The 27,247-nt window shown below is 37.8% G+C and overlaps 1 protein-coding gene across 2 annotated transcripts in view; it reads left to right on the forward strand.

Annotated features, from left to right (window-relative positions):
- LOC136677501 (alpha-1,6-mannosylglycoprotein 6-beta-N-acetylglucosaminyltransferase A-like) overlaps nt 1-27,247 on the forward strand; it is a 247,051-nt gene that overhangs the window by 127,442 nt on the left and 92,362 nt on the right. For both annotated transcript variants that reach the window (XM_066655064.1, XM_066655063.1), the window contains 4 exons: nt 1,857-1,933; nt 12,648-12,737; nt 25,516-25,587; nt 26,783-26,944. In XM_066655064.1, the coding sequence (XP_066511161.1) occupies nt 1,857-1,933; nt 12,648-12,737; nt 25,516-25,587; nt 26,783-26,944 (401 nt within the window). The remainder of the gene's footprint in view (nt 1-1,856; nt 1,934-12,647; nt 12,738-25,515; nt 25,588-26,782; nt 26,945-27,247) is intronic.

Here is a 27,247-nt window from a genome sequence, read left to right on the forward strand (position 1 = left end):
TATTGATCAGCTGTTTTTCTCAGCTGTCAGTGATCATACAAACAAGAGAAATTCAGGCTTACAGCAGAGAATTCACAGAAAACTTGACTTTCTTGGCTGCAGTAACAGCTTCTATTTGTTAACCAACCACTTAGACCTTAATATTCATAATCATTGCTATAGCTCTAATATTGTGGGTACGTATCTACAAATTGAGCACCTGCAGAGAAATGGCCACTGCTCATTCATTGTTACTGCAGTATAATTAAGCAGTGCGATTTTAATGGTATTATAAAATACTTATCCAGTGTTATTACAGTGTTAGAGTGCAGGATCAGAATTGCAGTGTTAGGTGCCTTGCCCAAAGTGCCACATGGCGTTAGTTTGTATTTTTTATTTATTTATTTATTTATTTTCATAAATTAGGGAATTGTAACTTATAGGGCTGGCCCGAATTCCATTTTTAGGGCTTCTGAGCTTCAGCTATAATTTTTAGCCAATATTCAGATATTTGAGTTGGGGAGGTGAGGGGTGAATCGTTTTGAAAATTCACGTGCAATACTTGCTTTAAAATACTTGCTCTGCTTGCTAACTTATTCTGACACAATGCCACTAAGGGCACAGTGTATACACAAGTGCCCAAGTTTACTGGAGCTTTGCGAAAGTTGTCTGGTGTAGTTTGAGGTATAACGCTGACAAAATAAATTCACAATTTTAATAATAATATAAAAAAAAAAAAAACACTTTTTATGAAATTCTGAAGTTTCCTCACCATTTGCTAGCTCTCCAGTCTCCTTGCTTGCTCAAAACCCTTCTGATGTGTTTAAGAAGCCTCAATGACTCTAATTGACATTTCGACTCAATGACAGTGTCTCTCTCCGGTATGCTAGACTTTCTTTCTCTGCTCATGGCACAGAGGAGGCATGTGGGTTTTTAGGCAATAAATAGACCATCTAAAGTTATAAAGCACAAACCAAGATGAGGAAATCGCTCTATTCCTGCTCCATAGGTGGGAAATATTGACTTATTTTTGCTGTTTCGGATCATTGAAGGTGGAACTGATGCCACTTTCTGGATTGCAAATGGAATGAAATTATATAGACACAAAGTGAAACAACTTGAGTTACAAATGAGATTTTTGTTGATTGAAATATTTAATAAAAACTTGCTGACAAGTTAAATTTCAGCCAGGTACAAAGTAATTTTCTTCTTCCAACACATCAATTTGCCTTAAAGGAGGTGGAGAACGTAAACAAACCAGAGTGAATAGCGTTTCCCCCATATTCATAGACGTCCCCTTAACACATGTATATTTTCACTGGCATGATGAAAATTTTGACTTGGAAACCAGTAGTATCAGTATATTTCTCCACCTGTCAGAACAAACAGATGACATCTTTTGCATAGATTGCATTCCTTAATCACTGCTATCTCTTTCAATTTCACCTTTTTGTTGATAAAAATAATTGGATGTTTGGTTCTGCTGTTTCTGCAGTCCTGTCATGCACTACTTCTATTTTTAGGACACCTTTCATGATTTTCTACATATATAAAGCTTTCTTTTTTTGCTCTGTTTTTAGGACCAATGCTTGAATAACCAAAGAAACTCATTTGTTACTTGAGTTGTTTAGTTATGAAGCACTTTCCACCATTTAATTTTATGCAGTTAGTAGTCTCTCAAATTTATAGTCTGTTCCACATTAAGTAAATACAAAACAAATTGTCAAAAACAAGTCAATATTATGGAGCAGGTCCTCATTTCTTTACATGATTTACAACTTTTGCCAGTGTAATTTTAAATTTAGGCAGCCTTCTGAATGTGTAGTGATAATTAGAATCAGAACTTATGTTGCACTTTTTTTTTTCTTTCTTTGTAGACCTGCTAAATGGAGCACAGGAGAAGTGTGAACTACCTCCACTCGATGGTTTCCCACACTGTGAGGGAAAAATGAAGGTGAGTACAATACACAAAAGCAGTCCAAATGTCAGAGATTGAAGGCAAAATCTATGATTGTGGGGAAACTGTGTTCTCTTGTTGGTTTACATTCAGAGGCTCTGTGGAATGGTATGTTTGAGGGGAAAAAACAACAGTTTGAACATGGCTGAAATTTAACTTTTGTAAGTTTTTATTTCTTTTTTAATAACAACAGAAACGAATGTGTTAGTTTTGAGTATATTTACTTTCATGCAGTAAACGCTCTCCAGAATTTGATGCATGTTCCACCTTAAGTAATCAGAAACAGCCAAAATATCATTATTACTTACACACATGTCAATATTAGTTACCCACAGAGCAGGAATAGAGCAATCTTGGTTCATGGTTTTCAATGTTTGGAGGGCTCTTCATTGTCTAAAATCTTCCAAAACGCCACTTTTCATGGCATGAGCAGAAAAGAAAAAGCCTAGTAAACATGTTAGAAAACCTAGAAAACACAGTAGACTGGTTTTAAACTGAATTTGTGTTTTTGCCAGACTGTCTACCAGGGTGACCTAAAAGAGGCATTTGTGCTTACTGATTGACTGACTCCTAATGTTGAAACACGCATGCAGTAATAGGAACTGTTAGTTTAGCCATATTTAACAGAGAGAACTGAAGATTCTAATACACCTTCTGTTGTTTGTTCGGCTATATTTCACATTCTAGTTCGTGAACAGTTTGGCAGTGACCAAATGTCCTGTTTTCCCTGGACAAGTCCTCTTTTTGGTAGGGAAAATGCGTCCGGAGGGAATTTTGCTGTCTGTAGGCTTTCTCCCATCCCATTTCTTACCATAAGCCCCAAATCCTTCACTGAAGTGTTAATTTTAATGATGTTTTTGAAAGGTGAGCAGAAGGCTCAAGGATTGAAGTGTTCAAGGGGTCAGAGATTTGAGAGCATCAGTGCTGAAGTCCACCGTGGTGAGCAGTTCAGTGTTTTACTGCAGCCTCAAACAAAAATATATTGAACATTATTGAGGTAGTATAGTCTAATAGTTTCTTATTTGTTTGGAGGCATTTCTGTGAACCAGCCTTTTGTTTCTACTATATAGTTAACAAAGAGAAAGTCTTCTGTCCCTATAACAACACAATTACACTGACACATCTCACCATTACAGACTTTCTGACGAGTAAATTACATCTATTAAATCATGAGGGCGGCATGGTGGTGCAGCAGATAGTTTTGCAGTCACACAGCTCCAGGGACCTGGAGGTTGAGGGTTTGAGTCCCTCTCTGGGTGTCTGTGAGGAGTTTGGTGTGTTCTCCCCCTGTCTGCGTGGGTTTCCTCCGAGTGCTCCGGGTTTCTCCCACGGTCCAAAAACACATGTTGGTAGGTGGATTGGCAACTCAAAAGTAGGTGTGAGTCTGTGAGTGAATGTGTGAGTGTGTGTCACCCTGTGAAGGACTGGTGCCCCCTCCAGGGTGTGTTCCCGCCTTGCACCCAGTGATTCCCTGTAGGCTTCAGACCCACCACGACCCTGAATTGGATAGGCGGTTTCAGATAATGAATGCTTAAATGATTAGCATTACCAATTTTATAAACGCAAAAATATATAAAACATTAATAACTACAAATTTGTGATCTTTATTTTATTTTCCTTCCCATTTCTAAATGTATTACCTTTGCCCTATATTTCCTGTAGCAAAATATCACATAAAGTAAACAAATACATTGATGTGATGCCCCAAAGCTTCTCTAATAGGAAGGGTGTGTATTGTTGAAATTCCACAGTATAACAAACACTATGCAGCCGACAACAAGCCTAGTTTAGCCAGGCTGCCCAGTCTTGTTTTCCAAACCTGTCAGAATGTGGTAATATTACAGTTGCTGGCCTGTCAGGTTTTGCAAAGGTGGTAGGCCTGAGGTCAGATTTAGGCTTAAAACTTTGTGATTGGATTTGGAACGAAAGATCTATAAAAGCAAATATTGATTTATGACCTATACAATATTTTTATTTATTTATTTTGATAGATGTCAGTAGTTTCAAAATGACATGGTAATTTCTGTAATGAATACATAAACATGTTTGCTAATGTCATATTTAACACCAGTATTTAAGAGGTTCTTTTGACCTTTGACAGCTTTACAAATGAATTGTGTAGAAAAGATCACTTTTTTCATATGGGTAATGTCATTTTTACCACAGGATGTCAGTAATGTTTATTTTGGATTCACACTGGATAAAATATCCTGGTGAAAATAACAGAGATGAGAGGGGCTACTCGATTCACGCACTGTTGTCACACAGTGTGGATCATATACAGCAGGGCTACTTGAGATTTTAGACTTTTGCTACTGTTCTGAGGACAGCCTTCCCACCATCTGTGTATTTCATCACTAAACGCATCCTCCAGCTCCTCTTTTCTCAAGAAAACCAGTAAAACAATCCTTTTGTCCAGGATTTGATACAGTATTCCACCATGTGACATGGTGGGTTTATATAACGTGGGGTTATTTTAACTGCTGGTAGGATAAAAAGCTTAGGAATGGTCTGTTCTGACAGGATTAAAGCTACTGAGATTACTCCAGTAATAATTACTTTACACATACATCCACAGGTAAAACTAAACCTGACTAATAGGACTTTACTCAGAAAATATGCAGTATACCAATTGTGCGAAATACCCATTATGGGTTGTTATGTTTTATTTTTGGGCTGAACACTTAAATCTTATTTTGCTATTACATAATATAAATAAAAATGTTAGATTACCACTGCTCTAAGCATAACAAATGGATAAAGCGCATCATTCATGTATATCCTACTCAAACTTAAAAACAGGAGCAGCGAACAAGGGCGAGATAACTGAACAATTCACCACAGCACGACCCTATGACAAACAATTGCTGCTGTGCTGGTTAGTTAAGAAAATAAAAGTATGACTTCTCTATTTCGAAAGTAAAACAGGCCAAAAAAAAAAAAAAAAAACAATCCCAATGAAGTTGGAAAGTTGTGTAAAACAGAATACTATGATTTGCAAATTAAAAATAAAAAAGACAAGCTCTTAATGTTCAAATAAATTAAGTTAAATTCTTCCAATTCTTCCACGTTCCAAAAGAGTTGGGACAGGGGCAACAAAAGGCTGGGAAATTTGAGTAATGTTCAAAAAATACCTGTATGGAACATTCCACAGGTGAACAGGTTAATTAGAAACAGGTGAGTGTCATGATTGGGTATAAAGAGAGCATCCCTGAAGGGCTCAATTGTTCACAAGCAAGGATGGGGTTCACCTCTATGTGACCAACTGCATGAGCAAATCGTCCAACAGTTCAGGAACGTTTCTCCATGTACAATTGCAAGGAATTTAGGGATTTCATCATCTACAGTCCATAATATCATCAAAAGATTAAAAGAATCTGAGAAATCTCTGCAAGTATGCGGCAAGGCCAAAAACCAACATTGAATGCCTGTGACCTCAGGTGGCACTGCATTAAAAACTGTAACGGATATTACCAAATGGGCTCAGGAACACTTTAGAAAACCCTTGTCAGTCAAAACAGCTTGTTGCTCCATCTACAAGTGCAAGTTAAAACTCTACCATGTAAAATGAAAGCCATATATCAACAACACCCAGAAATGCCGCCAGCTTTTCTGGGCCCAAGCAAAAGACCTGACGCAAAGTGGAATAGTGTCCTGTGGTCTGAGGAGTCCACATTTCAAACTTTTTTTGGATATCATGGACGTTGTGTGCTCCAGGCAAAAGAGGAAAAGGACTGTCCAGATTGTTATCAGCGCAAAGTTCAAAAGCTCTGATGGTATGGGGGTGTTTAGTGCCCATGGCATGGGTAACTTGCACATCTGTGAAGGCACTATTAAGGCTGAAAGGTACATACAGGATTGGAGCCATATAAGCTTCCATCCAAGCAATGTCGTTTTCAGGGATGTCTTATTTCATCAAGACAATGCCAAGCCACAATCTGAACGTGTTACAACAGCGTGGCTTCGTAGTAAAGGGTGCGGGTTCTAGACTGGCCTGCCTGCAGTCCAGACCTGTCTCCCATTGAAAATGTGTGGCGCATTATGAAGCGCAAAATACAACAACGGAGACCCCGGACTGTTGAGCAACTGAAATTGTACATCAAGCAATGGGAAAGAATTCCACCTACAAAACCTAAACAATTAATGTCCTCAGTTCCCAATCGCTTATTGAGTGTTGTTAAAAGGAAAAGTGATGTAACACAGTGGTAAACATGCCCCTCTCCCAAAGTTTTTTGTAGGTAACAAAATTCTATGCCTGTTTTCTTGCTGCTGCTAGTACAGGGCTGTGATGAGCTGTGTGTGTGTCCATAGGGAACTGTGTTAACTTGTGTAAAAAGCGTATACAACACTAAAAAAATTAGTTACTTTAAAAAATTATGGCAACAAAGTGACACGTAATATTAATGAGTAGATTCTTATTTTCAAACTTTTAATTAACATTCATTGAATAAATTAACTCAATTTAAGCAAGAAAATTATGTAAATGTTAATAAAATGCACAGTTAAAATGTGTCGGATTTAGTAATAACATGCCTACTTATGAATTAATATAGCTCAAAAATATTTATCCATCCATCCATCCACTATTCACCGCTTATCCGGGTCCGGGTCACAGGGGAAGCAGTCGGAGCAAAGAAACCCAGACCTCCCTCTCCCCAGCCACTGATTCCTGCTCCTTCGGGGGTATACTGAGGCATTCCCAGGCCAGTCGAGACATGCAGTCTCTCCAGTGTGTTCTTGTGTTCTTGGTCTTTCCCGGGGCCTCCTCCCTGTTGGACATGCCTGGAAAACCTCACCAGGAAGGCGTCCAGGAGGCATTTCTGCTGACTGGATTAGGCGATGCCCTGGTTTATTGGAAAATTAAAAGAGCTGAGTCAGTTGTAAACAGTCCAAGGAAACTGACCAACATGATTGATGGGATGGGCAGAGCCATTGGCACACAGACTGGGACTGTGAAAAGAAGCTTGGATTCCATCAAGGAGCAACTAACGGCTTTGTACTCCAAGAATGAATGTTTGGAAGACCAGAGCAAAAATGGAGCTTTGAATCAGAGGGACTATTAGATCAAATTAGCTTCAGGTCTCTGATCTCAACAAACTGAACTTATCTGTTTTGGCCTTGAGCTGCTGATAGTCAAACTCCCCCAGAGGAGCGTTGTCATGGAGATTCTGCTGCAACCTATCCTGTGAACTGCGGGCTCAAGGACACGTGACTGCTACTACATTTTTGGACTTTCTCACAGACTGAACCTTGCACAATAAAATAAAATAAAAACAAATGTAATAAAAATATATTAAACATTTGTTTATATAATATTTGTTTATAAAAATAAAAACAAACTTAGCTAGGTGTTCCTATACAATATTATGAAAAAATGCATTCAGATATATTGAGTATGGAATGCTAACATAATACGTAAAATGTTAAATGCTTAGTAAACTGACAAATCATTGCCTCTTATTTCGTGGTGTGCACTTTCCTCTAATTTGCTGAAATCTGCTTTCAAATGTAACTCGGTGTATTAAGTGAGAGTGAGCTAGTGCTGCAATGACAGTTTGGAAGTATACTCTGAAAGAGACTGAGCATCCTGTAATTCAAACAGTGAATTAAAAACTTACAGACAAGTTAAACTTCATCCACATATAAACTGTCGTTTATATGTGTCATAAACAACTTTTCTGGATCTTTGCCTTTACTGATAAAATATGAATAAATTCTATTCAACATATCCCAGCTAATTTTATTCCACCAAAATTGTGTAAATTGCATTTAATACTTTGGTCAAATTTGTTGAATTTACCTCAAATTGATTTCAAACTACATAAAGTCTTTTTTATTAAGTGTAAGTTACTATTAGTTTTTAACTAAATATTAATTGACCCCAGTCCCACTTTTTACAGTGACTGTCACCTTAAATTTTAAATGTTCACTTAGGAAATTTTTTTTTGCTTAAATCACAATACAATAATATATATCTAATATCTGGTGATCCTACAGTGATCAATATTACCCACCTATGGAGCAGGAATAAAGCAATATTCTTTTCTCCTTTCATGATTTTCAACATTTGCAAATTTTCTTCTATGAGCAGAAAAAGAGAAGAAAGCCTAGCATGTGTGAGACCGAGCCACACTGGGATTTTGTAAACACATTAGACTGGTTTCCAGCACACAGACAGGCTGGAGAGCTTGCAAACTGTGAGAACACCTTATGAATTTTATATAAAGTGTTTTTGATTACAATTGTAGATGTTTCCTTTAACATCTAGAGAGAGAGAGAGAATGAGCACACTGTTATCCTCTGTTCTTTTGATGCATTTAAATGTAACCCCACTCTTTTTATTTCTCTTCCTGGCATTCAGTTATTTCAGTTCTCAGCTGAGTCAAGTGGAGATATTCCTCTCACTTCTCTCATGCTCATGTACTGCAAGCAGCTCATTGAAATCTGAACCATAAAGCCTCCCTGAAATGCTCTTCTGCAGGTTTCTTATTGTAAATCCCCGCTGGCATGGGAGAGTGAAGCAGCTTTTGATCCCTCCCTCTCCATGGAGTTAATTTGCAGCCTCCGTACACGTCTGGAATCAAGACGCAGACTTAATTAAAAGATCTTAGCTCTTGCTACTGCCTTGAGAAATTCGGAGAGTTTGTGCGATGCCACAAAGACAAATATCCTTGTTCTTCTCTGCTACTGATGAATTATTATTATTTTTGATTTCTTCTTTATGAGTCATTTTGTTGTGCACATTAGAAATCTCTGTCAATTGTAGAAAATATGCCAGAAGTAGAATCAGATTTTATTTACATTCATCTAGGTTCTTTAAGAAGCGGATAAGTCATGAGATGTTCACCTGTTTTGGTAGGACATTTACATTTTTGTTGGAAGGTGTGATGGCCCACTAAGGCCCCACATGTAAGAATAAGGGATGCAGGGTGTTTAGGGAGTAAAGTATGAATTTAAATTTTGTTCAGCACAAGTTCAGAGTACATTGCAGTAATATCCCTACTTCTGATTTTAAGATTGCCCAGAATGTATACATTGGTTATATTTATTCATTTCAAAGTTAATGTTTTTCATTATAAAATCATTTAAAGTGATTAGCTCATAAAAGGTTAAAATTCTGTTCAAATCCTATATTTCAGGTAAATGGTCAATAATTTAACATCTTTTAAACTTATCTTTTCTATACTAGTTGTGCACGCTAGTAAAGAAGAGTCAGACCATAAGATGGGACAGTTTTAACATTTTTATTGTTCTCACCATAACATTTCTGCTGACTTCTTTGTTTGATTCCCAGGAGCCATGTCTGCAGCGTGGGTTAGTGGGTGTTGGTTTAGAGAAGGTGCGGGCTTACTGAGCATGTCTTTATAGAAATGCCTGGAATTCTGGGTAATCTGGACTGTACTACTTGGAACCTTTCTAGGGGGTAAACCATGTTTGTACAAAGAGCTAGTGGGTATTTTACAACATTATTTCCATTGATATTTAATATTGAAATCTTGTGATGGTAATCTAAAGTGTGAGATTGAATGTGAAGTAGTGATGTCCAGTTAAGTGGAGTTCTTCACATTCACTGTTACTGGGGTAACAATTCAATGTACCTTGAATGTTAAATGGTTTGATCCATGGTGTTAAAAGAGGACCGATTGTGCTGTCAAGGATGAGTTTTTTTTCTGTTCCCTCAAGCTCACAGGCTAGAAACTTAGCTTGTTGCATAAACTTTAAATTTGTAATTTATTTGCAATAAATGTCTAGACGTGACTCCTCAATGTGCCTCTTAGCCTTGTTTTTGGTCACACCCTGACAGAAGGTGTGGGGAGAAATTTTATTGTGGTTGTTTTATATTATTTAAGCATTTATTTATTTATTTATTTTCCTCTAACAAAAACCAACACAGGCATTTGTAGACCTTCAGGATTGCATGTTTAAAAATATTCATTTTCTCCTGTTAAAATATTGTTAACAAAACATTGTGTAATATCAGATATTCACCTTTATTATGAATTTAGAAAATTACATTCTTTGAAATTGTTCAGCCCTGGATCAGTATAAACTTTGCTGTATAGAGATGTCAGTAAGCTTTTTACTCATTTTACCTTTGTTGTGGAAAAGGCTTTGTTTATTATCAATACATGACCACTGGGTGTAGTTTCCTTATTTATTAATTTTTTTCTTCTATTGAATGTTCCCCTTTTTAAAATTAGAGCTGTCCCCATTTTTGTAACAGATTAACCAGGCTGTAATTTTTTTCAGAGAGGAAAATGTGCACATATTAGCTTGTTAATATTTAAAATGAACTATTAAATAATTAGTACATTTTTTTATCTGAACTTTCTTTCCAATATCTGAGGCCTATATTACATGTGCGCACAATTCTCCTAATACTCTCAGTGGGTAGAATGGCCCTCTTTATCCCCTAATCATAAACACAGTGCTACACTTCAAAATAAAAGATATACAAAAAAGTTTCTTTGAGTGATGCCATAGAAAAAAAAAAACTACTGCTTCCATAACAAACCTTCTTTTTTAAAGAGATGTATAAGTGTGAATAAACTTCACTTGATATAAATGTTCTTTAGCAATTTAAAAGCTATTACCAAAAATATTTTTATGGAAACAAAATTAGTTCACCTATGGCATCAATCAAAAAAAAATCTTAGTATCACCTTTATTTTTAAGCATGTAGCCAGTGTATTAGCTGTAATAACAGGTCTAGATAGTAAGTATTCTCCCCATTCATGTTCTCCTTGAGTGGTGTTAAGCCAGCACCAGTTTGAAAAGAGGAGGCAGTTTCAGAAATGTCCAAGGAAGCATGTGCTTTCCCCCCACCCTCTCATGTTGGTTCAATGATGCCATGACTTATCTTGCTGGAATATTATTTGCCTGTAAAGTCCCTGAAGGACTGCAGGTGGTCAGCAAGCAGTGAGACCTAGTGGGCACCAGTCAATGACATATTTAGGCGGGCCACTAAACCCAACCTTGTGTCGCTGTCAGAGTGCAGAGTCAACTAATCTTCCTCCCCTTTCTTCATCAGAGGTAATTAATTACATATAATAACAAATTAATAACATAATTAATTGATAAGTGTGATTTGAGCCATACAAACTGGGATCAATATGTCCTTCTTATGCCTTGCAGAGAAAACTGCTCCAGATGAGGGGAAACTTTATTTCAAGGACAAATTGGACCTGCCTTCTCTCAGATGTATTATGTATTTTGAACTAATACATTTCTTTACAGTTGATGTGGAGTTGAGCTTGTGGCAGTACATCTTTAGCTGTACACATAGACTAGCAATTTTATGATTGTAATCCTACTGAATATCAGTGGATATTTCCCATTGTTTCTTCTGAAATTCACAGACAATAAGAAACTTGCTCAGCAGGCTTGGTTGCATTCAACCATATAAACATGACACTAATGTTATGGATTATAAATTCTACTCAAGCTCATCCCAAAGTTAAGCGCTCAATCAATCAGAAGTGTCTAGGGGGCTTTATTCTACTCTAATCTAAACTTGGATTTTAACATGGTGATCTTATTCTCCTTTTGCTTCTTTAGAGCATCATATTCTGAGGGCAGTGCTCTTCAGAAAATGTTATAAAACTTTTCAAGTGGTTCAAGCATCCTTATTTTTTGTAACAGAGTTTTGTATGCTCCCTTAAAAAGTGTTATGCTTCACTCACTGAAGGTGCATTGACAATATATTATGGCAGCTGGCCAGCTTGCATGGACTTAAAACAGTAGAGCATGTGACTGATAACTGAATAGCTGAATTTGCATGTTTAGCATGTGGACGGTTGGGAGATATAAATAGTTGGTCCAATAAGAAAGGTTCATTTTGGATCATTATGTTGGTGTTATCTGCGCAATGTGTGAGTGTGTGTCTTCACCCTATAGTTGAAGGCATGTGATAGTGGTAGCCTGGCTGCTGTTGGAGCCATTGAAAAAGAGAAAAAGGAGTTCCGTTAAGTCATTGGGCTCCACCCCTTCTTCTGTAAAACTTTATTTCTAAGAGTAAAGAGCAGAAATGTTTCCAAGAGTCTCTTCCCTGACTTTGTCGATGCAACAATATGTAGTGTCATGTCATGGCCCTAGCACTCCCCCATCAGTCGGCATCATTCTAGCAAATGCTAGCATCTGTTAGCTGGTTTTGCAGAAATGAGCAATTAGTATTCTCCTACAAGCATGGTTGACTCTCTAGTTATGTGGCTTGCTTAATGTGTCTCGGAGGCAGCATGTGTTCCTCTGTGTGTTTTGTGAGTCTTAGCTGACTGGCAGACTTGAAATTGAGTACATTTTGAGAGACAATTAAGGTAAAAAACATATATTAATAATACATTTACTGGTATTGTTAGGTGTTCATAATGCCCATCTATAGTTGACACTATTTATTGTTTCTTTCATTGAAAATGCAGTAGTGACATGTAATATCTGTTGGCTACAGAGTTCAGTAAGGATGGAAATTTGGCCTACCCTGTGAATGCCTTGTTAATATTTTGCACTTGTTTGTTATTCCTTTATTGTATGTACAAATTTGCCAGTGATGTGCTGAGTATCTGCTAAACTGCCTGTAGTCATGCAGCAAATACAGTCAGCAGTTGTATGCTGAATGGAATTCAAGCCTTTTTTTCTTTTCCAACATAAAGGCTAAACAAATTGGTTTCATGCTGGAATTCTGCTGACATGTTCCTGTTCTCCCCCTTTTCCTTAGTGGATGAAGGACATGTGGCGTTCCGATGCCTGTTACGGAAACTATGGAGTGGATGGGTCAACCTGCTCCTTTTTCATCTACCTGAGTGAGGTAAGAGAATTCTGACATACACTAGGGTGGTGCTTCATTCACTAGTAAAATTCAAGTTAAACCCTTCATGCACTATTGTTAGGGGGCCAAGCAGCAAAGGTGCTTCGGCCACTCTTGCTTTTTCTCTGATTTTTCTTATTAGGGGTTCAAGCACAAGGTGCTAGAGACCCTGTTATAATTGTTAGGATTTTAATTTTTATTCTTTTTCTGCACAAATGATCGCACAGCCCAAACCGTGAGGCCTATAGACTTGGTCAGTAGGTAATAAACCCTCCCGCTACTCAGGTGCAAAAAATCAGACTGATTGGCCTCATGGGGGCACTACAGCGAAGGAAAATGCCTTTTCTTATGGGGCTCCTACCACGTGAGGCATAGAGACGAAATATAATTTTTCCCCTGATTCCTTGGGTCCTGCCAATCCAAAAAGGTCGATACAATCACTAAGCTCTGCCCAGAGCTTAAATCCTTGACGATCTTGACTGGCAGGTCCATGGAGGCACTTCCTAAGTGCAGAAAATTTTTTGTAACAATAGCCACTAGGGGGGCGCAATAACAAGAAAATATGGAATATGTCAGTGAAAATTAAGCATATCGACAAGCAATTTGTTTGTCTGTATGCTCTGCATAGGCCCTTACAAATTTGTAATTGCAAGTACTGTCAAAAATGCATTATATTTTCTCAATAGCCAGTTTGAAATCAGTTTTTCGAACTAGTCTGTGGAATTTGATTCTATTCACACATAATTGGCCTTGTTGGAATCTGTATTCTGTAGGTAAGTAATTATCAAAAAAAGTGTGACTTTTTGAATATTTTTTGTTGCAACATATCAATAATTTGAAGTGTGAGCAGCTTTATAGGTTTTTCATCCATAACTCCAAGAAATGAAGCCCAATGGAGACCTAAATCCACAAAACGGGGGCGCTACAATTAGACAATAACTGATTAAATGGCTTTTTTGTGTTATAGCGCCATCTAGGATTGCAGTGGCACCACAGTTTAATTATGACATCTGCTCCTCAGACTGATCAAGCATGTGAAGTTTTTTTGGGGAAAGCGTTTTTGAGTTATAGGTGTATATAAGTGTACATATTGTAGTGTAGTATGGATCGAATAAAGAAATGAAAAGTTCTGAATGAAAGACTCTCCACTCTGAATAAGGATTTCTTGGGACAGAACCCCACATTCCACAAAATTGTGTGTGTGCGTACAGACGCTGCACCCCTCCCCACACACACACACAAACTCACGCACATCAAAGATGGACAAGGACACCTTCCAATGACCCCCTCCACTTCTCCATGAATGGAAAGATAACAAGCCAGTTTATGACGCTTTTAGGCAAAAAGAAGATCAAACAAAGTGGTGAAGACTAGGATTAACAACCCAGTTTTATTACGAGCGGCGTCAAGATGGCACTGATTATCGTCTGCAAATCACACAGATGGCACACAGAATTGACCTTGCACTGAACTCCTGAAAACCCGATCCGAACCAAACGAATAACATGGACCAACAGCGACCCCAAGTGAACATTTGCGAAATCATATTTCGCCCTGCTGCCGTCTAAATACATAACGGACTTAATCGAGTATTTATAAATATGTTTATGCAATATGTATGAATGTTACTCTCTGTTGTTCTCAAGTGAATGTCTAGTAACTAATGAAGTGATGTGTATTACTGTTTCAATCATGAAGGAAAATTTCTGTCTCTGATTAGGAAAACGAATTAGTTTCTAACTTCTAGCATAATATTGTAGTGGGATGTAATCGTAAAATACCCAAGATATATATACGTAGATATTTGATATTAATAATCCAGGACACTCATTGTGCTATACCACAAGCATGTATAAGTAATTTTTACGTTATTCAGTTTCATGTGTATACGTGATTCTTTTCTCTCTCTCTGAAACGTGAAACAAGTCACGTGAGCCTCAGACCCAGGATCCAATCAAAGGAAGGAGACCTCCCAAATGGGCGTGACCGCGCCACATCTGAAAAGGGAATGCCCGACTCCGCTCCCTCTCTTCTTCTGCCCTTTTTCCGCTACACTCTTCTGCGACCCTCTTCTCTTTTCCGCTACGCTCCTCATGTAGCTCTCTTCACTTTAAGTGCGACGCTCTTCCTTTTTCCTTACACCGACGAAACGACTCGTCAAAGACTCTAACGAAGGACCTCACTCAACTTCCAAGGGACGCCTTGTGCTAGTTAGCAGTGTGATACAGAAACTACAAAGTAACGCCTAGTAATTCTCAGTAATCTTTTTCTTTGTTTATTTGTGTCATGTTTTATCGCCCAATACAAGTTTAATCTCATGACTGATCAAAGCAGGTGAAACTTATTTTGGCCAGAATAAGATATCACCCCTGAGATTAGTTGATAGCGGATATGTTAGTGTTATACTCTGACTTCTGAGGGCATCGCTTCTGGGGACTTGAGTAACGAGCGAACGACTCTTAGACGCCCCCCTCACTCAGGGGACAATCCAGCCAGGCCAGCAGTTCTCCGTGAAGGGAATCCCCCGACTGACGTCACACCGTCTAAGGCCAAGAGTGTCTGACTCACCCTGGAAGGAATTCCCTCCCTAACGAGCCTACCTTCAGTGACACCGGGAGGACAAGAAGCAAAGAACTGGAGAACGGAGATTGAATTTTTGGACCCAACGGCTTGGTGATAACAGCAAAAAGAGTAAGCAGCAAAATCTACTCACTTTTCAGAAGCTGATGCCTAATTAAGTCTCTTGATAAATTTATACATTAATTAAATCTCATTTAGCAACACAAGTCATATAGCCTAGCCTATCTTTAAATTAGAACCAGTTTGTCCTGCGTTGATCTAGTGAGAGTTCCAAAAATCAGACAAATACAGCTATAACTCTCAAACTATAGAGCAACATTTTGTCCCGTTTTGTATAATTATTTATAATGATAATATTTCAAAGTATTTGAAATGCTTGCAACAATGGTTGCTCAAGATGAGACTCGGTATTCACAGTTCCCTTGTGGCATAACATGCAAGCAACTGCTTTCTTGACCCAAAGGTTTGGGGTTCGAATCCCAAGCTAGATTGCTGTGACAGTAAAATGCTTTTATGAATGCTGTGAGAACCTTGCATGCTGCAATGTTCTGATAGGGTGTTTTATACTTGCTAATAATACCGCAAAACTGAAATGCTGAGTAAATTCCTTTTTTTCCCCTGCATAAAAATTTGCCCAGACCAAACAATAAAATTTAGCTTTTTTCCATATTACTCCACCCTTACAAGACGCTTAAAATGGGGCTCTGCAGAAGTCACTTGTGCCTTAACATGAAAGCAACTGCCTCGGTTCAGGGATTGAATCCTGAACTGGGCCAAAATTTGGTTGCTGTCTGAGTATTATATGTAGAGAATGTTACAGGATGTAGAAGGTGTTAGAATCAAAAGACATCTAATGCTTATAGGAATTGCAAAATCTTAAACAATGACTGAATTTGTGCTTGATTCCCTACTGATATTCAGTGTCAAAAAGTGTAATGAAAGATTGAGGAAGACTCAAGATTGGTGCAAGCTTTCAGTGATTTACTTTGAATGCAAATAGTCAGGGGTTTGAATCCTGTGGCTGTTTAGTTTAATCAAATCAAATCAAATTTATTTATATAGCGCTTTTCACAACTGATGTTGTCACAAAGCAGCTTCACAGAATTCCAGTAAGACAAGATTTGACATGAAATGTAAAGACAAATGTAAAACCCTCAAGTGAGCAAGCCAGGGGCGACAGTGGCAAGGAAAAACTCCCCCAGCTGAGGAAGAAACCTTGGGAGGAACCAAGGCTCACAAGGGGTGACCCATCCTCCTCTGGTCAATCTACTGGTGATGATAGTTAGTAGTCCATGAGAACTTCAGTGTAGGGACAGCTTCAAGGCACTTGGTGGTTGCTGGAGCGTGGGCAGCTGGTCTGAAGCGTGGAGGAGGATCTCGACAGTCATCCATCAGTGTCCAGACAGACAGGTGGGCAGTCGTTTACTCGGAAAGATGTAAAGGGATGGAATTAGTTTTGAACTGTTTTGTGTTTGTAAAGTAGAAAATATGAAAATTTCCAGAGTGTGGCTAATGACTCCGGCAGATCTGACTATGACAGCATTAACTAAAAGGAGAGAACCAGGAGGACACACAGACACGGGAGCATCCTGAAACACTGGCATCCCTCCGCTCCACCGTCAACAAACCTGAGTGATCGCGAGAAGCGGCGGGACGACAGCACCAGCGTCTCAGTATACTATAATTCCCTGTGTCCATGGACCCCCCGGATCTGCCGCCTTTATCTATGGGGGAGCATTAGCTACCAAATGATAAACTAAACAAATGAGTTTTTAGCCTACATTTGAAGATTGTGACTGTGTCTGAGTCCCGAACATTTTCTGGAAGATCATTCCAGAGTTGGGGGGCTTTATAAGAAAAGGCTCTTCCCCCAGCTGAGGCCTTCTGAATTCTGGGAACATTTAAAAATCCAGTATTCTGTGATCTGAGTGAACGTGGGGGCTCATAATAGGAAATTGTTGTCTTGAAGATATTCAGGAGCAAGCCCATGTAGAGCTTTATATGTTAATAACAAAATTTTGTAGTCAATGCGGAATTTAACAGGCAGCCAATGAAGTGATGATAAAACTGGGCTGATATGTTCAAATTTTCAAGTTTTAGTGAGGACCCTAGCTGCAGCATTTTGAACTAGTTGAAGTTTTCTTAAATTGCTGCTGGTGCATCCTGACAGTAGTGCGTTACAGTAGTCAAGCCCTGAAGTAATAAAGGCATGTACTAATGTTTCTGCGTCCTGGAGGGATAAGGCATTTCTAATCTTAGCAATATTGCGAAGATGTAAAAAAGCTGTCCTAGTGATACTACCTATGTGTTGATCAAATGATAAATCCGGGTCAATTATGACACCAAGATTTTTTGCTGCTGAACCAGGTTTAACTGGAAAGTTAGCTAGATTTAAAATTAAGTCTGATAATTTATTTCTTGTCACTTTTGGACCCAAAAGCAGGACCTCTGTTTTGTTGCTGTTTAGAAGGAGGAAGTTACGCAACATCCAGCCTTTCACGTCTTTTACACAGTCCTCTATTTTCTTTAATCTGTGTTTGTCATCGGGCTTGGCTGAAATATACAATTGTGTGTCGTCTGCGTAACAGTGAAAGTTAATGTCATGGTTTCTTATAACTGTGCCTAGCGGTAACATGTATAATGTAAATAATAATGGTCCTAAAATAGAGCCTTGTGGAATTCCAAATCTTACTTTAGAATAATTTGAATTTAGATTGTTTACTTTTACGAATTGATAACGTTCCGTTAAGTAAGATTTGAACCATAATAGGGCTGTCCCTGTGATTCCAACCATGTTTTCTAACCTTTCTATGAGAATATTGTGGTCTATTGTATCGAAGGCTGCGCTTAGGTCAAGAAGCACCAACAGGGATACGTGGCCTTGATCAGAGGCAAGAAGAAGATCATTTGTTATCTTGACTAGAGCTGTCTCTGTACTATGATGTTGCCTGAATCCAGATTGGAATTTTTCATATATATGATTCTTATGTAGATATGAACTAAGTTGTTGGGCCACAGCTTTTTCTAAGATCTTAGACAGAAATGGCAAATTAGAAATAGGCCTGTAATTAGACAGTGTACTAGCATCAAGATTTGGTTTCTTGATCATAGGTTTAATAACTGCTAGTTTAAAAGCTTTGGGTACATGGCCCAGACTAAGCGATGAGTTTACTATAGTTAAAAGAGGATCAATAATAGCTGGTAGTACTTCTTTGAGCAACTTTGTGGGAATTGCATCAAGTGTGCAAGTTGTACAGTTTGCGGAGGTGATAATCTTCTCTAGTTCTAATTGTGGGAGTGGGCAAAAGGTTTCAAGTCTTTCTTTTACAGTTATATTATGTTTTATTTCATTCACATCAGGTGGCAGCCAGGATGGATTTGATCCTGTGGCTAGAGTTTGTTGTCTAATATTCTCAATTTTATTATTAAAAAAGTCCATAAAATCTTTACTGGTGAGAGTTGCTGGAATTAGTTGTTCAGAACCTGCTTGATTTTTTGTAATTCTAGAAAACACACTAAACAGTGCTCTCGGATTATTTTTATTATGGGAGATCAGCGAGGCCAGATATGCTGAGCGAGCTTTAGTGAGGGCATTTCTATACTCTATAAGGCTGTCCTTCCAGGCAGAATGGAACACTTCAAGCTTGGTTGATCGCCATTTCCGCTCTAGTTTTCGTAATGTTTGTTTTAAAGTACGGGTCTTATCGTTATACCATGGTGCGAGCTTTTTCTGTCTTATACTTTTATGTTTAAGTGGTGCTACCTTTTCTAAAGTAGATCGACAGGTATTTTCTAGGTAATCAGTTAGTACATCTAGGTCCATTGGGTCTGATGGAGTTGGAACTGGGGTCGATAGTTCTGGTAGGTTTTCTATAAATTGTAGGGCGGTAGATGGTTTTATTATACGCCTTGTAGAATAGCGAGGGTTCTTACATATATTATGGATAAAACGTAGCTCATATGAAATTAAGTAATGATCGGAGATTGCTGAGGAGTTTAGTGTGTTTCATGCATGACTCCTTATTCACCTCAACATTCACAAGTACATTTTGATGGAATTACTTCAATAATTGCTACTCTGAAATGATGAATATATTCATGCACGACTATATATTGACTCAAATTTTTAATAGTGTAATGAATGAAGTGAAACGCCAAGCATGCAAGTAATGCTACCTGATAGCAGCTGGCTTTGTAACTGAATGGTCTTGGGTTCAAATCCAGCAGCTGGTTGATGTGCTGAGTTGAAGAATATTCAGTGCAAAATGTCACATGTTAAAAAATTTCACAAGTGTATCCAAATCCGAAAAAAATAAATTAAGTTAAAGCAAAAAGAGTTGCAGTGAAACCCATGGTGCCAAGTAATGCCATTACCCCCTGTAATTGCCGCTTGCGGCTATATTTTATATTTGTATTTTTTACATGCATCAATTTAAAAAAATTGTTTATATTTAACAAACAGACATAAATTGAAAACCCTGAAAGATAAATAATAGTTTGCCTTTGTTTAATTGCAGCAGCCTTTGTGTGTGTGTGTGTGTGTAGTCTCTGTAATTGGCATTAGTTATTTCAACATGCTGTATTTCAGAGGTCCGTAAGTTAGTGGACCATTGCTCAATTGGTCAATGCAAGCGAATTAAACTTCTAGATAAGGCATTATCATCTGGATTCATTTGCTCTTGTCCCTCAGTTTGGCAAATAAAGACATCCATCGAAGAGACTACTTTGAAATTCTGGAAACGTCAATGGTGGAATACTTCAGTCAGATTAATTGTTAAGAACAAAAATATATTGTTACTATTGTACTGTAGCGTTTCAATAAGTTTTTAACAAAGTAGTGGATGACTGATGAGTACGGAATATATTGTTGAACAGATGAAGCTCTCTATCTAAAACATGGACATACATAAGATAGACTCAAAAGCCAGTATATATTAGGCACAAACTTTTGTGAACAGTTTTGATAAAGACTAACTGTGATGGAATGAGAGGTGTGCAAGAATAGAAGAACCTGCTCTGCGGTGGACCAGTATGTTAGCAAATATGCCTAAAACTTTCCTCCCTGGTTTACCAGGATTTTAACATTGACATGTTAATTAATTTTTTTCCTCTCTTTTATTTGTGATGAAGACATGAAAAACATGTGGCAATAATGACACCGATTTTACATTAGGCCATGCTAAAGCAAGTTCATTTTTTTATACAACTTTTGTGTAAAAGTGCCATTCAGTGCTTTTCAGAAACAGTATTGGCAAAGTACTGAAATATTTGTATTTACAATGAGTAATGAGACACTGGCACTCTGAGAAGCTTTTTTTTTTTTATACCCAATCATGTTGTCAATTGACCTAATTAGTGTTAATTGGTCTTCCAGCTGTTCGTTATATGTTCAATTTCCTTTTTCCAGCCACTTATTGCTACTTGCAACTTTTTTGGGATTTGTTGACACTGTGAAATTTTGAATCAACATATTTTTCCTTTAAAATGTTACATTTACTCAGATTAAACTTTTGATCTGTCATCTATGTTCTATTACGAATAAAATATTGACATTTGCCATCTCCACATCATTGCATTCAGTTTTTATTCACAATTTGTTTAGTGTCCCAAATTTTTTGGAATCCAGTTTGTAGTAAAAAGCATTACTAAATGATTAAATAATTGAATGATTAAGAAACATAAATGATTAACTGTGAAATGATCTATTTATTAAGGTTTATTACTGCCTTAAGTATCATGACTTCATAAAGCTTTGTTGTAAAATGTTACCAAAATATTACAATAGTGAAACAAGTAAAAGAGTAAAATAAATTGTAAAGATCTCCAAGAAATAAAACTTAAAAAGCAATTACATCAAATCAAATAATGCAATAAAAAAAAAGTTTAATGCAAAAGACACGAGTTTCGCATGTAGTGTGCTTTTGTCTACTTTGGGATATAGCATAAGTAATGCAGTGGGAATCAATCATTCATTCATTCATTCATTATCTGTAACCGCTTATCCAGTTCTGGGTCGCGGTGGATCCAGAGCCTACCTGGAATCATTGGGCGCAAGGCGGGAATACACCCTGGAGGGGGCACCAGTCCTTCACAGGGCAACACAGACACACAGATACATCGCTCACACACTCACACCTATGGACACTTTTGAGTCGCCAATCCACCTACCAACGTGTGTTTTTGGACTGTGGGAGGAAGTGGGAATCATGTTTCTTTAAATTGTAGCTTATATTAATGTTTACTACAATATCACATGACTTAAGTGTTTAAAGTGTTCACAATACCGGGCAAAATGGGAGACTATAACATTAATTTATGTATTTTTAATACATACCCACAAGCACATGAACATAACAAATTGTCTTGTTTACATTCTCACACTCATACAGTCTCTATGTTAATTTACCATAATAGCACAAGTATCACCTGATAATGGGAAAACTGGAAATAGAAGCAAATAAGTATTGAGTGATATTACCCAAAGCTTATCATTATCGCACAAAAGCAAAAATTTTTCTCCAAATAAATCAAGATAATTTTTATCACCCAGCACTCCTCTGTAGCATATCTAATAAATGATCCTGCAGTATTAAGACATTTCTAGAACATTAACAGTAACAAAAGTCTATTCCTTAACATACTTGTATCCAGTTTAAGGGTGTAAGTACAAGGGAATTGTGTTTTCTTATTTTATTCCTAGGGAGAACTAGTGAGCATATGAATTGTATATCAGCTTGTGCTGTTTAATTGCATTTTTGGGAGCCCTTTTAGAAGACCATTACAGTAATCACTCCTGCTAGGAACAGAGGTGTAGGTGAGTTTATTCATGTCTAGTTTAGCCAGAAAATCTCTAATCTTATTGATGATCTTAAGGTGATAAAATTCTAATCTAGGAACTGCTTTAACATGACTGCTAAAATGGAGGTCAGAATCCATTAGTACGCCAAAATTACGAGTTTGTTCTTTAATTTTGACGGCTCTCAAATCAAAATATGCAACTACTCTGTGCCTTTAATTGCTATTCCCATATAAAATAACTTTTTTATAAAAAATAAGTTTTATTCACCTGCAGACAATTGTGTCCTCCATCCCGTCCTCTCGTATTCACAAAGTGAATCAGTGAGTCAGTCAAATTTATTTGGGCATAGGGCTAAATAAATACCTGTGGTAAGCCAATAGTCTTGTAGAATCTGACCAAGAGGAAGCATGTATAAATTAAATATGCGCAGCCCAAGAATTGATTCCTGGGGGACACCACAGGTCTCTGACACAGTTTCAGTTTAAGAACTGTTCCTGAGAGTCCAACCCAGTTCCTGAGTCTGTCTATAAGGAAGGCAGCGCTAAGATCAAGAAATAATAGAAGAGATATTTTTCCAGAGTCTGTATTTAAGCAAATGTCATTAATAACTTTAATTTGAGCTTTTTCATATTCTATGTTTAGAGTGCAACTTTTAGCACCTTTAGAAATATATTTACTTAGAAAATCAGTGACGTTACATTTGTGACATATATTTTGATAATTGATGACGTGTTCAATACATATTTCACCTGCTGTAACTATATTTTATTTATTAAGTCTTTATTTAAGCAGGTAAGTCCCATTAAGATCACTGATCTCTTTTACAAGGGAGACCTGGCCAAATATAAACATCCAAAGACATATTTCAAGAATTGTCAGCCACCATAACACTTTCAAGGCTGAAATTGAATGAGGGATGTTTAACGACAACTGACATTTGTTGCAAAAACATTCATACATATGTACGTTTATGTTTGTCATAAATTGTAAATTGCACTGTGGCACAATCGGTAGTGTCGCTGTCACACAGCTCTAGGGATCTGGGGTTGGGGGTTCAAGTCCCTCTCCGGTCTATGAGGAGTTTGGTTTGGCCTCCCTGTGTCCGCGTGGGTTTCCTTGTGTTTCCTCCCATAGTCCAAATACACACGTTGGCAGGTGGACTGGCGACTCAGAAAGTATCCATTGGTGTGAATGAATGCATGTGTGTTGCCCTGTGAAGGACTGGCTCACCCACCAGGGTGTGTCCCCGCCCTGCGTCCAGTGATTCTGGGTAGCCTCCGGACCTCCCGCAAACTGGATAAGCAGTTACAGACAATGAATGAATGGCATAAATGCTATTGTAGAGGCCATACAGCCTGATGAACAGTAAAGTATTATTGATAATCAACAAAACATGACTAAAAGGTCCCCAGATTCTGCATATGACCATAAGAGTGCCATATCACTGAGCTGATAAAAATGATCAAATAATAGAGGCTTAATGATTACAGGTTTGAAAAAGCTTAAACACACCTGAACATGACCTGGTCCATCTAAAGTCATCCACATAGTTTGGTTTGTTTATTCACTTGCAGTGAGATGAAAAATAATTTATTCCCTCAACAGCTTCCATTAATAACAACGATCAAAAATATGTTTTTCACACTGGAGGTGTTTGCATTTGTGTGTTTGTCTGTGTAGAGGTGCATTCAGAGTATGTTTATCCTTTAGGCTAAAAGCATTTTGAATATCTGTGAGTAGAACTGATCTGACAAATGCTGAAAATGTATGTACAAACAAGCACAAATGAGTGAAAGAGAGAAGTAGTGCAAAATACAAAATAATTGTGAAATATTTGTCGAGTTTCTTTGTTTTCAAACACTCAACCTGGTATATGGATTGGGTACATAAGGACAGTGCACAAAAGAATGGCAAGCAAAGAAGGGCTGTGGCTCCCCATGGGCCAAACTTCATTAGCTAATTCGCTAAAAAAAGTTTTAATTTTTCAATGCAAGATAGCAGTCATCAAGCACTGAGACTTCAATCACTCAGACAGCACCGAGTTAGAAACCATCTTAATCAACAAATTGCTTCATCAACAAATTCAAACTGAAAAAAGTATTATGCAAAGAGAAAGCCATATTCAAAAATGCTTCCAAGATCCAGACTACTATCTGCTTTGTGTGGATGTACCATTGATCAGTGGTGCATGACTGATTCAGCAGCAAGTATTTATATTTTAAAAAGACATATGTTTCCATCAAGTCAACATTTTTTACCTCAAGGTCTATAGTCATTCCTGCAAGACCAGCACTGATCTTTCTGGTCAAGCAATTGAATAATTGTTTCATCTGACAAGAGAACACTTTGTGTGCAGTTGATCAAGTCCACACATCAATCTCTGCATTTTATGCTGATCTTGTAAGAGACGCTAAGTAATTCCTCTCTCTTTGGGACCTAATGTCTTCATTTTTTTGTTCTTTCTGATTTCATTTGAACCTTCTGGACTAAAATTCAATCAGCACCAAGACTTAATTTACCCCATTTTCTGAACGATACAGTCTTTGTGTCATCCACAAGTTTTTATGTTGTTTATAGCGCTGCTGGTTGTACCACAATTTTTCTTGGCTCACAGACGACTTTTAAATTTACCGTTCATTGGTAAAATCATTGAACAAATTGTTTAAGCAAATTACTATCTTCCTCTCCATCAACAGCTGTCTCTACTAACTCCAGTTATGTGTAATAATGACAAATGACACAGGAAAAAGTATTGAACACAGTTACTGAAATGTATATAATACTTCGTACAAAAGGCTCTGTTGGTGATGACAGTTTCAAGCCGGCTCCTGAAACTGAGAAACTAGTTGCATACATGGTTCAGGTGTGATTTTGGCCCATTCTTCCATATTCAATTGGATTCAGGTCAGGTGATTGGCTGGGCCATTATAACAGCTTTGTTTTCTTTCTCTGAAACCAATTGAAAGTTTTCTTGGCTGTGCGTTTCATTCTTGCTGAAATGTCCACCCTTGGAAGTTGCATATGTACTAGTTGGTATGGAAAAACTTGAAGGAAAAAGGAAAAGTGTTTGTGATAGCAGATCAGTTTGTGTCACTGGGAGGTTTGGTAGGGCATGTTGAGTGTGTGCCTCCTGGGGGGGATAGATGACTGTGTGTGTGTAAGGAAGAGAGAGTAATGAACAGGATGCAAGGGAAAAATAAGCTCAGTCAGAGTGATGTGTTTTCACACCCATACATGTTTATCTACCTGCTTGTCAGACCTGCAGAAAGTAACTCCCTTTTTAAGATATGCAGGCATAAGCCTATATGGCAGTCGCGTATATAAACATACATGCTAATGGGATACAGTTTTTATTTTTATTTATTTTTTTATTTTTATTTTTTTCCTTTTTCCCCATAGGTGGAGAACTGGTGCCCTAGACTACCCTGGAGGAGCATAAATGTTAATGAGGATGCCACAAAAAAGGGACAGGTCTGTGTTCTTAATTGAATCATTCAGTTATCTGATGTGAAACTATAAGTTCTTACAGTGATGTTGATGGGAACCAAGCATCATATCTGTAACACAAAGCTAGGTTTTCTGTAGGATTGTCTTTTTTATTATTTTTTATGAATTTCATCCATCCATTATCTGTAACCGCTTGTCCAATTTAGGGTCGCGGGGGGTCCAGAGCCTACCTGGAATCATCGGGCGCAAGGCGGGAATACACCCTGGAGGGGGACGCCAGTCCTTCACAGGGCAACACAGACACACACACATTCACTCACACACTCACACCTACGGACACTTTGGAGTCACCAATCCACCTGCAACGTGTGTTTTTGGACTGTGGGAGGAAACCGGAGCACCCGGAGGAAACCCACGCGGACACGGGGAGAACACACCAACTCCTCACAGACAGTCACCCGGAGCTGGAATCGAACCCACAACCTCCAGGCCCCTGGAGCTGTGTGACTGCGACACTACATGCTGCGCCACCATGCCGCCCTTTTTATGAATTTATTCAATTTAATTTAATTTAATAGCTATTTAACTCTAAATCCCTTGTTGCATACTCTACCAGTGTGTTATTTATTATGAAACAAGTCTCTATGATGGTGTTCAACTTAACTAGTTTTATAATGTAGACCTTTTAAAGATGTAATGCTCCTTTACATTAATATTTATATTCATATGAGATTTTGAAACATGTATGTGTCTAACTGAATAGTTCATTTACATTCTGAAAACTGAAAATAAGTTTCATAGAGTGGTGTGTCAGTTAAGGAGATTAAAAAATGTAGCCAGGGTTTCAAGGAATGCATCTCAGCCAATTATAGTGTTGATTTTTACATTAAAATTCAGGCAAATTTCTTTTGAAATATAATCATACATAAAAAAATGTGGAAACCTAATAAAGTAACTACAAATTTCACACATTTTTCAGCATTCTTATCTTTTACTTGTTAAATGGATCAAATACATTTCTGTATATTTAAATTGGAATATAAGTTCTCTTGTGATTGTTTAGGGGGAAAAACCCTTCTAGATGCCAGTGTGAACGAATACAGAACTTAGTTGTTATATAGCTCTTTAATATTCTTCATTTTATTTTGCTCCAATTGTCCATAGACAGTAGGAGTAAGTAGAGTCTAATATATGTATATATTCCTTGGTTTTGATCCAGTCTGAGATACGTACCAGCCTGGACGATCTGTATCGTGTGATGTCTCGGAGAGAGGAGTTCCGCTGGATGATGTTGAGAATAAAGAGAATGGAGGAGCCATGGGTCAGTGCCATCCGTTCACTGTCAACCAAACAGGATCTGCAGAACCGCAAACGCAAAAAGGTACTTTGCATTTTCTTTCTTCTCTTGGAATTTGTGGCTGAATGTCATAGTGTGGAGGACGCATCACAAGAAGAACCTGAAATAGAGCTCAGTGAATAGAAAATTTTTGCATATGGGTTCTTGGCTGTTGGTAGTTACTGGTGAATTGGTTTGTGCCTATTGTTGACTGTGCTATCAATATCATTGAGTTTGGAATAAATAGAAATGCTCACCTATGGTGGATAATATATAGGTTCACAAAACCCCAAAAGACAAAAGTATTGCAACACAAAGTGTACAAAACAAAAACAGAAATGCAGGGTT

This window comes from Hoplias malabaricus, chromosome X2 (assembly GCF_029633855.1).
Source record: "Hoplias malabaricus isolate fHopMal1 chromosome X2, fHopMal1.hap1, whole genome shotgun sequence".
In the NCBI taxonomy this organism is placed as follows: domain Eukaryota; kingdom Metazoa; phylum Chordata; class Actinopteri; order Characiformes; family Erythrinidae; genus Hoplias; species Hoplias malabaricus.